This window comes from Citrus sinensis, chromosome 8 (assembly GCF_022201045.2).
Source record: "Citrus sinensis cultivar Valencia sweet orange chromosome 8, DVS_A1.0, whole genome shotgun sequence".
Classification (NCBI taxonomy): domain Eukaryota; kingdom Viridiplantae; phylum Streptophyta; class Magnoliopsida; order Sapindales; family Rutaceae; genus Citrus; species Citrus sinensis.
Window position 1 is genome coordinate 10,735,188 of NC_068563.1, and position 16,926 is coordinate 10,752,113.

Consider the following 16,926-nt stretch of genomic DNA (forward strand, 5'->3'; position numbering starts at 1 on the left):
TGAATAAATTTTGCCTGAGGAGTTATTTGTTAATCTACTAAGCCTTAAATTTTATTAATTTTAATTTTGTTAAGATTTATTTGTTTATTTTTTACCATTTATGTATGTTTTTAAATATTTATATACGAATAAAAAAAGTAAATTTTTGTAATTTTCATCTAATGAGAAGATACATGAATGAGAAAAAAATATTATATTTTAAAATATATTTATAAAATATATTTATTTCTTTTAAAACAGTAAAATTTAATTTCTTTTTTCGTTTTAATTTGCAAGCACATAAACGGTACTTTACTCTCACAGTAAAAGTCAATTCGGCTGGTCAGTATTCGGATTAATTTCACAAAGTACCCTTCCTTTTTGACAAATGCTATTTCATCCCTGCTTGAACGACAATATTCAATGTGCACCCTAATTAATGAAAACATTTGTTAATGCCAAAAAGAGTTTTAAAAAATAAAAAGTAAAGTTAAATATTCTATGAGAAATTAAGGTGGCGTTTGTTTTTTTGTCTGAAATCTGAATAGACCTGAATTAGTCTGAATTCTGAATAGATCTGAATGTCTGAATCTGAATAACATGTTTGTTTTTTCGTCTGAATCTCGGAAAATAAGTATTAAGTTGTTTATTTTTTTCAACTGAAAAAGCTGAAAATATGTACTTTTACTTTTGTATCCTTATTAAATTTAAAAGTCAAATAAATAATATATTAAATACCACAATATTTTAACATTTATAAGTAAAACTATATTCAAGTGAATACATAATTATTTTAGAATTTTTATATATAAAATACCATAAATTTTAAATTTTATCGTATATAATATAAGAAAGAAAAAACAAGGATATTTTTGTGGGATAAATGTCTATGGGTGAGTTTTGAGATAGACATGAAAAATAAATTATAAAACATGGATATTTTTGACATTAGTAAGTAATTGACTTAATTCAAATTTCTCCATTAAGTAAAAAGCTAAAAAAATTGGCTTATTTTATTAAGTCAAAATTATCTAAAAAGTCTCATTAAGTTATAAAAACAAACACATCTAATTAACTTAATTAATTAAGTTAAGTCACTTTAAGTCATTAAGTTAAAAAACAAACGCCACCTTAAGTATATAATTTTTCTAATAAGACATTTTCGAATACATATATACTCAATTGTTATTGTTCTAATAAGATATTTCCATTTCGATTTTTTTTAAGTATTACTATTAACATTATAAATACAGAAAAATTTAGTAAGATCATTTACATTAATAAGCATGAGAAAATATAAATTTTATTTATTTTTAATAAATTTTAATATTTTATTATTCAATTAATATTCAAAATTGTAGATACGGAAATGTAAATAAAAATATCGGTATGATTTTTTTATTTAAAAAATAAATAATTTAATCTTATATTTAGAAGATATTCATGGAAAAAAAATTTGTTAAAATTTTATATATTTTGACTTTACTCTTAAAACTAGCTTCACACAATTAACATATGGGAAAATATGACTGTACACCTCGTTAATTCATTATAATTACTCCACTCCAGTATTTCAAAATGTCATTAATCAATCTCAGCCATTAGTTTTTCTGTTAAATTTAATTAAGGGTGGTGTAACGATATTCAATTTATTTGGTTGTACAGTAAAATTTACCCTGAATTTTATTTTCTAACATATAAAAGCCTAATTAAAATTCTTCTTTTATCCGACTAATTATCATTGGTAGATTTATCATGGTAGAATTTATGTCAGAATTTAAAAATAAATCACATGTGCTATTGTACACATAAAAAAAAACACTACATACTTGATATATTTTCTTTTAAATAATTTTTGTTGTTGACTATGTTATTTTAAAATCTATATTTTTGTAGTTGATTGGTTTTTTTTTTTTTTTCAAATCGACACTAGATATTGTTTATATAATATAAACTAATTATTTTATGGAATTATTTAACTTGAAAATATTTCTAGCACGTAGATATTAAGACTGTGGAGCTGGCTTTACAATTTACAATCTTGGATTTGATTAATTAAAATCTTGATTGATTAAAATTTTAGATTGTAAAATATCTACAGAATTATAACAAGTTAAAAAAGAAAAACCTTGAGATTAAGAATCTAAATGAGAAAATGGAAACAATTTGGACATAGAGGATTCATGTGTCAAATATCTAAAAATTTGTGATTTTCTTGGAAATGTTAGAGAAAAAAGGGTAAGCAGTGTAAATAACTCATTTTTGGATAAGGGTGGCAATGATTTGTTTATTCGATTCGATGCAAATTAAATGAGTTTAGGTTTGAAAAAAATTGATTTGTTTAATAAATGGGTAAATTCGATTCGATTCGCTTATTAAATGAACCGAATCCGGGTTTGAGGACATTAATTTGTTTATTCGTTTAAGATTCGTTTAATAAATGCATTATAAACTAATTGAATATGATCCATTCATTTAAAATTTGTTTATTATTCGTTTAATCAAATTACTTATTTATCCATAAATATATATGAAAAAATTTTAAAGTTTGAAGACTAATATAGTAATTATAAATGATAATAAATTTGTATTTTGTAAGATGTTAAATTTTGTCTTTTTATATTTTATTTTGCTTAATTTTTATTATTAATTATATTTTTGCAAACAAATTCATATTAAATTCGATTTGTTGTAAATTCATTGTAGGATAAACGAATAGTGAATGAATCCATATTCGATTTGATTCATTTATTAATTCTACTAAACGAATTAAATGAATCAAACCGAATATTCATTTAATAAACGAATTGAATCCGAAACCTAAGATTTCAATTCGTTTAATAAACAAATCAAATTCAAATCAACAAAATTTTAACCTAATTTATTTAAAATTTAATTTAAATACGATCGAATTATTCATTTTGCCACTACTATTTTTGAGAAAAAAAAAAAAAAAGAAAGGGAGGCCACTGCCAGTCTACCATTAGCAAAAGTAACTACAGTAGATGTATGCAAGTCTTTAGTTTTAACCAATATTTCGTTTATATTTGACCTTCCACAGTCTTCCCCGTTTGTCTGTTTTTCAGTTTTCTCACTAAAATTTTCTTGCTTCCTTTTGCATCCAGAAACGAGGAGATATTTTATTCATTCTCTTGTCGTTTTTGTTGCTGCAAGTAAAGAGATTTTAGAGTAATTTATTATACTATATTCGCTTAATAAAAATATGACATATGTATATTTATTTAAAAAATTGTTATATAAATAATAATTATATTTAGTTCATGTACATATGTTATATATGGGTGTTGAGACTTGAGTAATTTAATTAATAGAAAGTAATTGAGAAAATGGCAGAGATAAGAATGGCAGAAATCCCACGGGATGAGGACTCTTGGGAATTTTTCACATTCGGGGAGGATACATGAATAAATTTTTACTTAATTTCTTATTCGGAGAAGAGACATAGATAATTTTTTACCCAACTTCTTATTTGGAGAAAAGATAAAGATGAGGTAAAATCCACATCCCCTCCCTATTTTTTCCATTTTAATTTTAATTTTAATTTTTTAAATTATTAGTAAATAAATAATAAAATGTCAATGATTAATTATTAAATATTAGTATAAATAACAAATAACAAAGTAAATTATATTATTAAACTTTTGGGCCTAATTGATTAGAGTCATATTTGGATGAGAAAGTTATGCCACAGATGGAAGATTTTAATATTGAGTTGGTGGAAAACAAATACCTGTAAGTATATTATATTGGCACGAATTGCCAGAAATATTTTGGCAATCCTAATTACAATTGTTGCTTCTGAATCAATTTTTAGCACTAGTGGAAGAACAAGAGAAGCAGAAGGCGCAAGAAGTAAATATTTTTATTAGAAATATTGATTAAGTATTTATATCCATTTAATTTATTTCATTGTTGATATAAAAATAATTTTTTTTTATTGTATGATTATGAAGATTGAGGAAGATAATTATTATGTTGATTTGTATTTTGTAATGGATTAATGTTAATGTAAGATATATCGTCAAGTTTTATTTTTATTTAAATATAATTAAATTAAGATAAAAAATATTAGTTATTTAAGAATCAAAGACCCTCGAAAATTCTCTATTATTATTTAAGGAGGGGGCGAGAATTTCCTAAGATAATTTTGTTAAGGATAGCAACATGTAAAATATCAAAGATTAGTACGGGAGGTCGGTCTCCTTCCTTCCCCATTGTAATCCCGAGGCGGAGACAGTGAAGAGAATCAAGCATTCAAGCTGGGTGAGTCGGTTCACAAGGTCTGCAGGCTTCAGCACAAGGCTTAGGATGCATCGGCATGTCCGCGTTCTAAGGGCACCCCAAGCCCGATCCCGATTTGATCGCCTTGATCCGCCATGCCATTAACAGTGGCGTCACTTTTCTTGGGTGCTTAGGGAACAATTTAGCGAACATTTTAGTTACAAACGTGCGTCGGTACGTGAATTATCCTTTTTGCTCGAGATTATTCATTATGACAAATCCAAAAACAATAACTAAAAGGGTGGCGGTTTTCTTGTGTTGATCGCGTTTAGCCACTAGAACTGCTTTAACAAGTTAATATAAATTTAATAAGGATGGGCTATATGCACTCTGAAAATTATTTTGAACACTCATATTTTTATAAAAAAATTTATTACAAAAATACCCACGATATAAATTACTATTAAAGTTACTTTATTATGAGCACATATAATATTATTACTTTGGACATTCATTTAGGGCACTGCAATTAATGTTTAATTTTCTTACTATTTTAAATCTTAAGTTTTTTCTTCCAAATATCTTAAATAAATATCTTATGTGTAGTATTTACAATTTATCTTACGATTTGCTTTAAAATATCTTATGTGGCGTCTATATTCTTGTACAATTTACTTTAAAATATTTTACAATTTACTATAAAATATTCAGTTGATGAACAGGCGTCTGTATTCTATATTTCATGGAGGACATGGCTTCAACTCAAATTTCCAATGTTAATTCAGAATGCATAATGGATTATACTAATGAATTCATCAATCATAAGGTGGGTCTCATTTTACAATTCATACGTCTAATGTTCCTTTGTTAATATTTATTTATTTATTTTATATGTAGATATTTAAAAGTAAGGAAGAGTTAATTCATTGGACTCGTGAAGTTGGGAGGAAAAATGGTTTTAATTATGATCAAGAGATCTAATTTTGGTAATGGTGCTCAAAAACCAAGGATCACCTTTTGTTGTGAGAGAAGTGGACAATATAGAAACACGAGAACAAATGAAGAGAATAAAAAAGAAAAGCAACCAAGGACTACTGGCACTAAGAGATGTGGATGTCCCTTTACAGTAAATGGCCATAAGTTGGACACTGATGATGATTGGGTATTAAAAGCAGTATGTGGAGTACATAATCATCCAGCTGCTGAGCATCTTAAGGGGCATTCTTATGCAGGAAGATTGTCAAAAGAAGAGACTTTGTTGTTAATTGATATGTCTACGATTATGGTGCATCCAAAAGATATTTTTATTGACATTGAAAAAGAAAAATCCCAACAATATCTCAACAATAAAGAATATTTATAATGCACGTCAAAGGTATAAGGTAGCAGAGATGGGTGGGAGATCACAAATGCAACTATTATTAAGTAAGTTATCTGAACACAAGTATATTGAGTGGCATAGAAGCTTTGATAATACTAATATTGTCAAAGACTTATTTTGGGCGCATCCTGTCAGTATAGACTTGTTGCATGCATTTCCATGTATCTTACTGATGGATTGCACTTACAAGTGTAATAGATATAATCTTCCCCTACTGCAAATTGTGGGAGTGACATCCATTGAGATGACATTTCCTGGTGCTTTTGCTTATCTTGAATCTAAGCGAGAAGACAACTGCACATGGGCATTGACTAGATTAAAAAGTGTATTGGATGATAGTGCTATGCCTAGAGTCATTCTTAGTGATAGAGTCTTAGCTTTAATTAATGCCATTGAAAGAGTATTTCCCAATGCAAAACATTTGTTATGTAGATGGCATGTAAACAAAAATGTAATTGCAAAGTGCAAGAAATTGTTCGCAACAAAAGAGATATGAGAGAAGTTTATGATGAGTTGGAATGTATTGGTATTTTCTTCCAGTGAAGATGAATTTATTACTCGCTTCAATGCTTTGCAACAAGATTTTATATCCTATCCACAAGCAATCGAGTATGTGACATTTACATGGTTGGATAAATACAAGGAAAATTTTGTTTCAGCATGGACAAACAAGATCATGCATTTCGGAAACTTAACAACGAATAGGTATAATTTTATTTTCATGCACCACTTCATAGTTAGCCTATCAATTTAAAATTCATATATATTAATAAATTTTTAATTTTTATTACTATGGTGGAAAGTTCACATTCGAGGCTTAAAAAGGAGCTTGGCACGAGTCAAGGTAATTTTGAGACATCTTGGACAAAGATCCATTCTTTATTAGAGTTATTACACACGAACATCAAAGCTTCATTTGAAAAAAGTTTGACAGTAGTACAACATCAATTCAAACCTGCTGAATTTAAAGAGCTTCGAGGCTTTATTTCTATAGCTGCATTGCAAATGGTGTTAACTGAGTCGAAGCATGCTAATTCCATTGGTATTGATGTGTCCGCGTGTGGTTGTACAATTCGTAGTATACATGGTTTACCGTGTGCTCATGAGATTGCAGAATATAAAAGGGAAAGTCAACCTATACCTTTAGAATGTGTTGATTCACATTGGAAGAAACTTGACTTGATTCATAATCATAATAAGAGAAAGGCAGAGATGAGTTACCAACCGATATTTGACTTGATTGCCAAACGCTTTAATGAGAATGATGATGATACGAAGTTACATATTCTACAAAAGTTGACAGAAATTGCTAATCCTCAATCTACATCTCTTATAGAACTAGAAGCTAAGAAAAATACATGTGGTCAACCAAATTCAAAAGCTAATGCATCGACCCATCGTGACCCATCTGCTTTTGAGATTGTTTTATCAGGAAAAGAAATTTGTTCGCCTACAATTGCATTCATGAGACCTACAGTGAAAGTTAATGGAAATAATCAACTAAAGCAAAAGGTATTATTTTAATTGTATTAGAATTATTATATATATTAGCAAAAGGTATTGTTTTAATTGTATTAGAATTATACACACACACACACACACATACACTTATTTCTTAACTATAATTTGTATTTTCACATTTTTTCCCTCATATATTGTTGCTAGGTGTATAAAAAAAAAATCGCTCAAGTCAAATCCATTTGTTAATGAATTTCCAGTTGCATTGCAATCATACATTCATCATATTAAAGATGTCGCACCTGATGGTAATTGTGGGTTTAGAACGCTAGCCGACTTAATGGGTTTTGGTGAGAATGGATGGTTTCAAATGAGGAATGATATGCTAAATGAGTTTTAGTTGAATATGGAGCATTATAGCCATTTATATGGGACATATGAGAGAGTCAATATGAGAGAGTCAATGAATTAATTCATGCAATATCACATTTTGAGAACTGTCCAGGATCTGACAAATGGATGACAATGCCTGACATGGGACATCTTATTGCATCAGCCTACAACGTTCTGGTATTCCACTTATCGATGAAGCAATGCCTTACCTTCCTTCCTCTTAGGTCCAAGCTAATACCTACAGATTCTCTTAAAGAGTTTGCTATTGGTTTTGTAAATAACAATCATTTTGTAGAGGTATTTTTTTAATATTTTTTGATTTTTATGTTGAATTTAATAAGCAATTCTACTAATTGAAATTAATCAAACATATGTAGGTGTTCTTGTTATCAGGCCATCCTATCCCCCCTTAAGCAATCAATTGGCAAAGATTTCACAGTTTTTGTGCCAAAGGATGGGAGACGATATATAATCATCGCATACAACATTTCAAGGAAATAATTGGTGGCGACGTAGCTATAAAAGAAGTAATAATAGATGTTGACAAGAATTATCAATAGATTTCTTGATATATTTTTTTGGACGATTAATTCTTTTTTGTATGACTATGATTTGGCCAAAGGATATAATGTTTAATTGATTTATTTGTTTGAGTGTATATAGCATTTTCATGAGTGTGTAGAGTAATTAAGAGGATTAATTTAAAAAGGATTAAGTGAAGGCTTTGTTGGCATTTTAAAGAGTGTACAGAGTATAATTTATTTTCTTAAAATTAATAGATGAGTGTACATAGTAATAGAGTGTTCAAAGTAATTTTTAGAGTGTATATAGCCCCACCCATTCAATAATTGACCATAGTAGATGGGTGTGATTACACAATGGTGAGGAAAACTACCCTACCACCATTTTTGCATGTCTTGCTCTAGAAGCATCTTTTTACTTATAGGTATCAATCATGAACCATTTACATTACATTATGTGTTAAAACAATCAGTAAAAACATTCATAAAATACACAAGTACAAAATAATTAATAAAACTTAAAATATTTTAAAATTACTTAGTACGAGATGAACGACCCAACATCACGTATCGTATTTAGGTGAAATTAAAAGTGATTATCGAATCAGTTCGTTGTTGATTTCAGTTCATTGTTGATTTTAAGAGAATCAAAAAAACTATAACCTAAAATAAATCTAAATCTGAATCAAACATACACTGATCAATTGACTTTAGATCGGTTTTTGGCTTATTATTATTATAATTTTATTCATTTCTTAATTTTTAGTTTTTATTTTTATTTTTTATTCACCAATAATAACATGACACATATTTGAATTTAAAAATATATTAAATTTTTTGATTTTCCGATTCGGTTCATGATTCTAGAATTAAGGGGAAAAAAGAAAAAAAAAAGAACCAATTTTTTATTGTGTCAAAAAACTGAACCAAATTGATAGTTTCTGGCCACAGGCGAGACACGTGACAAGATTACAATTATGAACTTTCTGATCAGTCAGTAGTAAGCCACGAAGCCTAGAGCCAATATCCAGATTCCAGAATAAATTGTGGCGCGTTCCGAGATAAAAGGAAACGTGCAAGAACAAGAAATGAGGGGACCAGATTTAACCCTTTAGAATGAACGGGCATCTCAAGCTAATAGCTGAAAATCTGTCCATAGGTAGTGACAAAGAGGCACTGTTGAGGGGGTTCCATTATTCTTCGTTCGTTGATCACTTTTCTTATCAATGGTGGCTTTTCCATCATAGGCGGAGGGAAACACCTTAGTGTTGCACTGTAACAGAACCAAGAACATATACACACCACACACACACACACACACACAAATACATCTTTCAGTGAGTGCCTTAACATAATATAGTATCAGTAACAGTAACAGTAACAAGGAAATGGTGGGGACAGTGAAGAGAATCAAGCTAGGTTCACAAGGTCTGGAGGTTTCAGCACAAGGCTTAGGGTGCATGGCCATGTCCTGTTTATACGGGCCACCGGAGCCCGAACCCGATATGATCGCTTTGATCCACCATGCCATTAACAGTGGCATCACTTTACTCGACACCTCCGATATTTACGGACCCTACACCAATGAAATCCTTGTGGGCAAAGTAAGAATTAGCTTCTCTTTCACTCTTTCTTTTAAAGGGTATGTTTAGAATTGAGTGTAAATAAAGGGTAGTTGGTGAATTTAGCTGCCAAGTAAAATTTGGGTGTCTGTTGAGCAATTTAGTGCACATTTTAGCTGCAAACGTATTCCAAATGGCCTTTTGTTGATTTTTTTTTTTTAATTTCCTTTCCTGGTTTGGTAGTTAGGCTCTCAAAGGAGGAATGAGAGAAAGAGTTGAGTTGGCCACTAAATTTGGCATCAGCTTTGCTGATGGAGGGAAAATTCGTGGTGATCCGGCTTATGTAAGAGCTTGCTGCGAGGCCAGCTTGAAGCGTCTGGATATTGATTATATTGATCTTTATTACCAACATCGCGTTGACACTAAAATTCCCATTGAAGTCACGGTTTGCCCCTTTTTATCTATATCTGTCTCAATCATGTTATATTATGATGTTTTGTTCTTTCATCGCCCGAGGCTTTCGTGTGTTCTTCGTTTTAGCAATGTGATTGAACTCTGTTATTTACATCTTCTGACTTAATGAATGGTGAAAATTAGGTAGAAACTGAAAAAGAGGGGGGGGGGGGGGGGGAAGAAAAAACATTGATTGTTGTGTTATGAGCAGTACAATGAATGCACACTGATTGTAGAACCGTCAAGGAAGATGGGATTTTGTCATATTTGATAACTGTCAGCACAAATGCATAGCATTTTGTCTTGCTACATGCTCGACTGAGAGACTTTTTTATCATCATTAATGAAACTCTGGACAAACAGTGCAATGCTTGTCTTGTCATGAGCAGTAATCCCCATATGATTTAGCTGTATGTCTTTGTTGGAAACTTATTAGATTAAACTATCATCTTATTTGGTGATGAAGTATGATTGTTTTGCAACACTGTCCCCTTTATGTTCTTTATACAGATCATATCTTCTTATTGAGCTTCCAATTGAACATTCACTAATTCTTTTTTGTGTTCTTTTGGAAGATTGGAGAGCTCAAGAAACTAGTTGAAGAGGGTAAAATAAAGTATATAGGTCTATCTGAGGCTTGTGCTGCAACAATTAGAAGAGCTCATGCTGTCCATCCAATAACAGCTGTGCAGTTGGAATGGTCCTTGTGGTCACGAGATGTGGAGGCAGAGATAGTTCCTACTTGCAGGTAAGGGATTAATTAGACCAACTGGATTGTTTGGAGTTGAAAAGAAGAGAACTTTTATGAGCGGAATCATTTAACATATGCTAATGAGAACCCAGTGATTGCTTAGGGAACTTGGCATTGGAATTGTTGCGTATGGTCCTCTAGGACAAGGATTTCTATCATCAGGGCCTAAGTTGGTTGAAAGCTTTTCAAAAGACGATTTTAGAAAGGTTTGTAAGTCTTCCTAGCAATTGTTAGCATTTGGAATAAACTACATTAGCTTTTAGCATTAAAATGTTTTCTAGCATCAATGTTGGATGTCTGCAAGCTTGGCAAACACCTTCTCTTAAGATACCCTAGATTGACTTGTGTAATTATAGAGCTCCAAATTTTTTCTGCAACCCATACTTATAGTTCACTCTAATCTAATCCAGCAGAACTTGACTTAATTAATTAGTATTATTAATTTTAATTGTTGAACCAGTTCATTTTGGTCTTCAAACGAGCACTGACGTTACTTGTATGTAGATGGCAAGGAAAAACTAGATCAATATGAAAATTCAATCAGTAATAACTTAACACTTCAAAATTCATATCCAGATGATGTCATGGCAACCAAAACTTATTCATGATTAACTAAATAATATTTCTTGCTTCACGTAAAATTCATGCGTTTCAGCTTGCTCGTATTTTCATTACTATTGGCCTATTTATTGAATGTTCAAACTCTGTAACCTGTAAAACAATAATTGCTTCTGTTCACATTTGTTTAATCACTCAATAATAATGGAACTCTTTTTTGTTTTGAATTGTCATTCATGATATCATGTATATTAATGTCTTTGAATACGAGAGATTTTCGTTGCAATGATCATAAACGCAAATTTTTTTTATTTTCTCAGAAAAATTTAAGATGAAATTAGTATTCAAGTGACGCCTAATGCCCCTTCAATCGAATAGCCTGTTTTAAGGTTAAATTCCTTGTCCGCATTTGGATCATTAAATAGAAAACGAAAAATGTTTCCATCACCTTAACTAATACTGGATCCTCAAGAAGTTTGATTGCAAGGATTCTTTCTGTGTTTTTCATCTTTGTGGCAGTTTCCATCTTTGTCATATTTGCATTGCTTATGCATCATAATGTGAAATTCCACTGATCCATCCAAATTGGGTTTGTGAGGAAAAATGTTTTTTTCCATAACCCTATCCTATATTGGAGAAGTCCTTTTTCTTTTCTTTTTTTTTTCAGGTCAATTGAAAACCACTGTAACAATTTTCTATGTACAACTAGGTTCAGTCTTACATCGTTTTTCATAACTACAATCGTGTGCTGAAAACCTTCTACAAGCTAGTTAAAGGATTTGAAATTCAGGCTTTTAAATCATTTTCAGGTCTTCTGCTGGAATCTATCATTTTCTTCCAGATCCAAGGATCGATGTTATTTTTTTGCCTGAAAATTGTGGCTCCATAGTTTTGGGTTGAATGAGAGCAAATGCCATTAGGCTACAAATATAGTGGAGTGATCCCTGATGACAGATCTGTTACCGTGCATCTGCATCTGGCCATCCCTTTGAGTCCTTTTATTACCTTCTGTATCTTACTTGACATTTATCTGCTGTAACTTATCCTGTCCCTGGGCATATAGGTGTTTTTGAACCTGCTCAAGCCACTCTTAATATACCTGGCTCCGACTATAGAACTTTTTGCGCATAATCTTTTCAACTTCTTGTAGAAATCAGCATGTTTTTTCTCAGATTCTGTGAGAATCAGCGAGATTGCCTACTGACATGCATAGAACATCGTCTACATCTGAGGCCAAAGCCATGAGCATCTATGAACATTTCTTAGTTGATAATTCTGTACCATCCTTCAGAGTAAAATTTGAAGCAGATTAGGGGCTTGGTATACCTAGGAACCTGTGAATCTTTTCTCTCCAAAATGTTCTGTCTTAAAGATTCAATTTGACTCTTTTTAAGTGCTGAAAGTTCTTTCCTAATTGTTGCAGTGCATGCCGAAGTTCCAAGCTGAAAATTTGGAGCATAATAAAAAGTTATTTGAGAGTGTTAATGAAATAGCAATGAGAAAAGGATGCACCCCCGCACAGCTTGCATTAGGCTGGGTTCACCACCAAGGTGATGATGTGTGTCCCATACCTGGAAACACCAAGATCGAACAGCTCAATGAAAATATTCAAGCACTCTCAGTGAAATTAGCTCCAGAAGAAATGGCTGAACTTGATTCCATTGCTTTGGCGGATGCTGTAAAGGGTGATCGATATCCAGATGGAGTAACTACCTACAAAGACTCTGATACTCCACCTCTGTCTTCATGGAGACCTTCTTGAAGGAAGTGGATATTCTGCCTTCTGGGTACCCTGTTGCACATTTTACAAGCATAACAAGTGTTTTGCAATTGCATTGAGTTCCTATGTTGTGCTCGGGGTTAAATCCTTGTATGTATTTTGTAAGTAGGTTTAATTAGATTTAAGAGCTTGGATTCGATGTAATCAAAATACATCAGACGCATTAAATAAAACAAGATGGCTGTAATGTTCTGAAATTTCTAGACGCGTTGAAATTGTGGACCTGCTTGCTTGTGATTAGAGATGGCAATGGGCCGGGCGGCACGTGGCACAGTATGGGGACAGCACATGTCCGTACAACACGGCACAATATAAGTACGTTTCGGTGAGATACGTAGCATGGTACGGCACGCATGTGTGCTGAGTCAAACTTAGAATTTTAGATATGTGGGTCTTAAAAACACGTCACAATTAGAGATGAGTTAAACACGGCATAATAAAAAAGCCTACAATAAATACATTTTATTTTTTAATAAAAGTATTTAAAATTTTATGATTTTATAAATAACTTGAAATTAAATTTTTAAATTCATTTAATTATTAGTTTAAAAAAATAATATAATTTATTTATATTTATAATTTATTAAATAAATAATTGATATCATGATTTTATAATATGCATTAATATTATTGTGAATTATGATATATGAATTTAAGTAAATCCAAGTTAACAATTAAGTTAACTCTTAAGAATATTTATTATTCTTGTTGTTGTTGTTGTTGTTGTTGTTAAGTATTAAAAAAAATTATAATACTATAACATTAAACTTAGTAATTAATATCAAATTCTCCTACTATTATTAGTTTATTACTATTGAATATGGACTTAAGGTTTGAATTTTCAATTCTATTAAATTTGAATAAAAGTATAGACCTAAAAAAATACATAAACTTGAAGAAAGTATGTCAATAGTTTGGCATGTACTCTTACTCTTAAATTTTTTTTTAACTTATTAGACTTTTTTTCTTAGGCACGGCAGGGTATAAGCCACAGCACGGCATGGCACGTGTGGGCACAACACATAGCCTAAGCAAAAAAAAAATTAGGCACGGCACGACACGACACAAAATACATCGCGGGCACGAGCACGCATGAGCTTTTCGCCTATTGGCTATCTCTACTTGTGATGCAGCTATCTAGAATACAACCAGATAAATTAATAGCAAGGATCCTAAAAAATTTATTAATTCAACAATTATTAATTATCATTAAATTAATAAATTATTAATTTATGAATATTTTTCTTATTTTAAAAAATATGATCACGTTGATAATAGTTTTTTTTTTCAGAGAACCGAAAACAGTAATTAACGAGTTGTATTATCCTAATAGAATGGGTTTTAAGTAGCTCTTACACCAGAATTTTATGTGGCCATCAAATTATTAAAAGTATCATGAAAAATAATAAAGAATAAAAGGTTGAAGCTGGCATCTTTCCTATAGAACCTGCCTGGATTAATTAAAAGTTATTATAAATATTTAAAATCAAAATATTGTCGTAATCAACTTAATTTTATGCACCGTGGACAGTACAGATTCATGCTATCATTCATACTGTGATTAAAATTCTACAGAGGGGAGGGTAAAGAAACAAGTGAGTGAAGAAACAAGGAGAACATTAATGAACATAAAACATTACTATGAAACATTTGAAGCATATGAACTTTGATGAAACGTTTAGATGTTTACATAAATATAAGTTAAATTATGATATTTGATTACATCCCAAATATAAGTTTAAATTATGATACTTGATTACATCCTATTTTATTATGTGTGTACTAATCATGAAGCAGAGTAACTGCAGCTCAGTGCTTGGTTTTAGGCCTCTTCACTATCATCACCGTGCAATGAGCATGATGAGCACAATAATCACTTACACTGCCCAAAACCGCCCTGCAAAAGAATCGATCTCGGTTAGAAATCATCAGAATCCCCAACAAGAAACAAATGAAACCTACTAACCCTCTCATTCAACAAAATTTGTAAACCCATAATACGTATGACATTCCCAGCAAAAGAATACTGAAATAGAAAGAAAAGTGTAGAGAAGGCAAATCCCAAATTAAATTTTTAGCATCAATTTGCATTTGGGTGGCCAGTCAAAGAAAAGCGTTTGACCACATCTCAATGACATTTTTCCACTCTATTTTCATCTGGTTACAGCTACTCCATAATAAAGAATAAAAAATTGATTCATATAAGCTTGTACAATAGTACACGATCTATTTATAGTTTATTTACACATACAGATTTGAGTCCTCTTTATGATTGAAAAATATGAATAATAACCAAAACAGTTCACCATACCGAGTTCCACTCGAGAAAATATGAGATACCAAATGAAACAACTTATAGTAGATTTATACCTTTTGATCGCTCCATAGCCATGACTACCAACAACCAATATGGAGGCATGATGCTTCTCTACAGCCTCACAGAGGATATTTCGAGCATCTCCTTCCACCACCTCAACAACAAAGTCATGCACCTAAACAAAACAGAACTACTAATTTACAGAAATGATACCAGAAGGGAAACAATTGTTAAGTATACGTATTATAATCTGGTATACTAAAATTGGGGAAAGATAAAAGGATAAGCGTGAATACTTACAACTCAGATCCACCAATTTAGAAAGGTTAATTTTGGATTATCGATCACAAAATAACAGTTCTCGAAGTACCTCTAAACTATTCTAAACCTTAACTTACCTCAGTTTGGGTTCAAAAAATTAAATAAAAATTGAGAGTGCATTGATGAAAAATTTTTCATCTTCTTAACATAAATTAGGGAAAGTTGATGTTTATAAGAGTATTTTGAAGATTATCATTTCACGAGTGGGGCAATCTAAAGATTTTTAAACTGTACTACAAACGTGTATCTGTATATAGAATCTCAGACGATCCCAAGATTGTAATTTATTTATAGATTGTAATATCATTAAAAAGAAATAACAAACTAATCATTACCGATTTACTGCTACAGATTTCTTTAGCCTCCTCCACAACCCTTGCAGCAATCTTCTTGAAATCTGAGTCCACATGAGGCAAAACCTCGACAGCTCCTGCGATAAATTAAAACTAAAAACCAGTTACTTGATCACCAAGAAAGAAAGACAAAACAAACAAATTAAAATCGCAAACTAAAATCGAACAAAGGACAACAAAATCTATTACTTAATTTTTAAAACATGCAAAGCAAGGACAAATGCCAAAGGATTAATTAGTTAGATTTATAATTACTTTACCAGGTCCAGCGAGGCCAATAACAGCTGAAGGGGAAGGTCTGGCGTGAACGATGACGAGTTTGAAAGGAGGATTTACAGTCGAATTTGCGAAGAAATGATCGAGCGTCCATTGAAGCGCGTACGTGCTCTGCTCGCTATCGTCGATCCCTACCACCATCGTTTGTGTCTCCGCCGTCGCCATTGAGACGATGTCTACTCAACTTTTTTTTTTTTCCTTTTTAGCTGTGTGTTATTCAGAAAGTTGCAGAGTTTGTTCGATTTCTAATCTATATATAAGCGAATAAATCTAAGAGACAGCGAAATGATCATACTTTTTATCTAGATAAGATGAGAACGTAGCAAGTAAAGGAGGTTGCGGGCGATTGGCGGAAAGTGCTTTAATGAGTCTGGCGTTTAATTTTGAAAAGTTAGAAAAAATTAATTTTAGTATTTATTTTTTAGGGTTATAAATTAATTTTAAAATATTAAAATTTAATTTTAATATTTGGTAAATTATTTTTAGAAAAATCACTTTATTTTATAGTGGATTTTCAGAAGTATGGAATGAGTAATTTTTTAAAATTTAATTTTGAGAATTAATTTTACATCTAATGCTTT

General features: G+C 31.1%; 2 protein-coding genes across 4 annotated transcripts; one reads left to right on the plus strand and one right to left on the minus strand.

Annotated features, from left to right (window-relative positions):
• Window positions 1–8,983: 8,983 nt before the first annotated feature.
• LOC102620391 (probable aldo-keto reductase 2) lies at window positions 8,984–13,275 on the plus strand. Of its 3 annotated transcripts, none has more exons than XM_006487427.4 (5): window positions 8,989–9,578; window positions 9,784–9,981; window positions 10,565–10,737; window positions 10,844–10,946; window positions 12,722–13,275. In XM_006487427.4, exons 1-5 carry the CDS (start codon window positions 9,363–9,365, stop codon window positions 13,058–13,060), a joined length of 1,029 nt encoding a protein of 342 aa, XP_006487490.2. In that variant the 5' UTR covers window positions 8,989–9,362; the 3' UTR covers window positions 13,061–13,275. The 3 variants fall into 3 exon arrangements, with proteins under 3 accessions (XP_006487491.2, XP_006487490.2, XP_024957519.2); XM_025101751.2 differs by having other exon boundaries at window positions 9,436–9,578; window positions 9,780–9,981; XM_006487428.4 differs by lacking the exon at window positions 9,784–9,981 and having other exon boundaries at window positions 8,984–9,578.
• A 1,426-nt stretch (window positions 13,276–14,701) lies between these two features.
• On the minus strand, window positions 14,702–16,609 carry LOC102621316 (hypothetical protein). Its single transcript, XM_006487431.3, has 4 exons — window positions 16,330–16,609; window positions 16,052–16,146; window positions 15,449–15,570; window positions 14,702–14,975 (listed from the first exon to the last, which is right to left on the minus strand). The coding sequence occupies exons 1-4, from the start codon at window positions 16,508–16,510 to the stop codon at window positions 14,888–14,890; spliced, it is 486 nt and encodes a 161-aa protein (XP_006487494.1). The 5' UTR covers window positions 16,511–16,609; the 3' UTR covers window positions 14,702–14,887.
• Window positions 16,610–16,926: the final 317 nt, after the last annotated feature.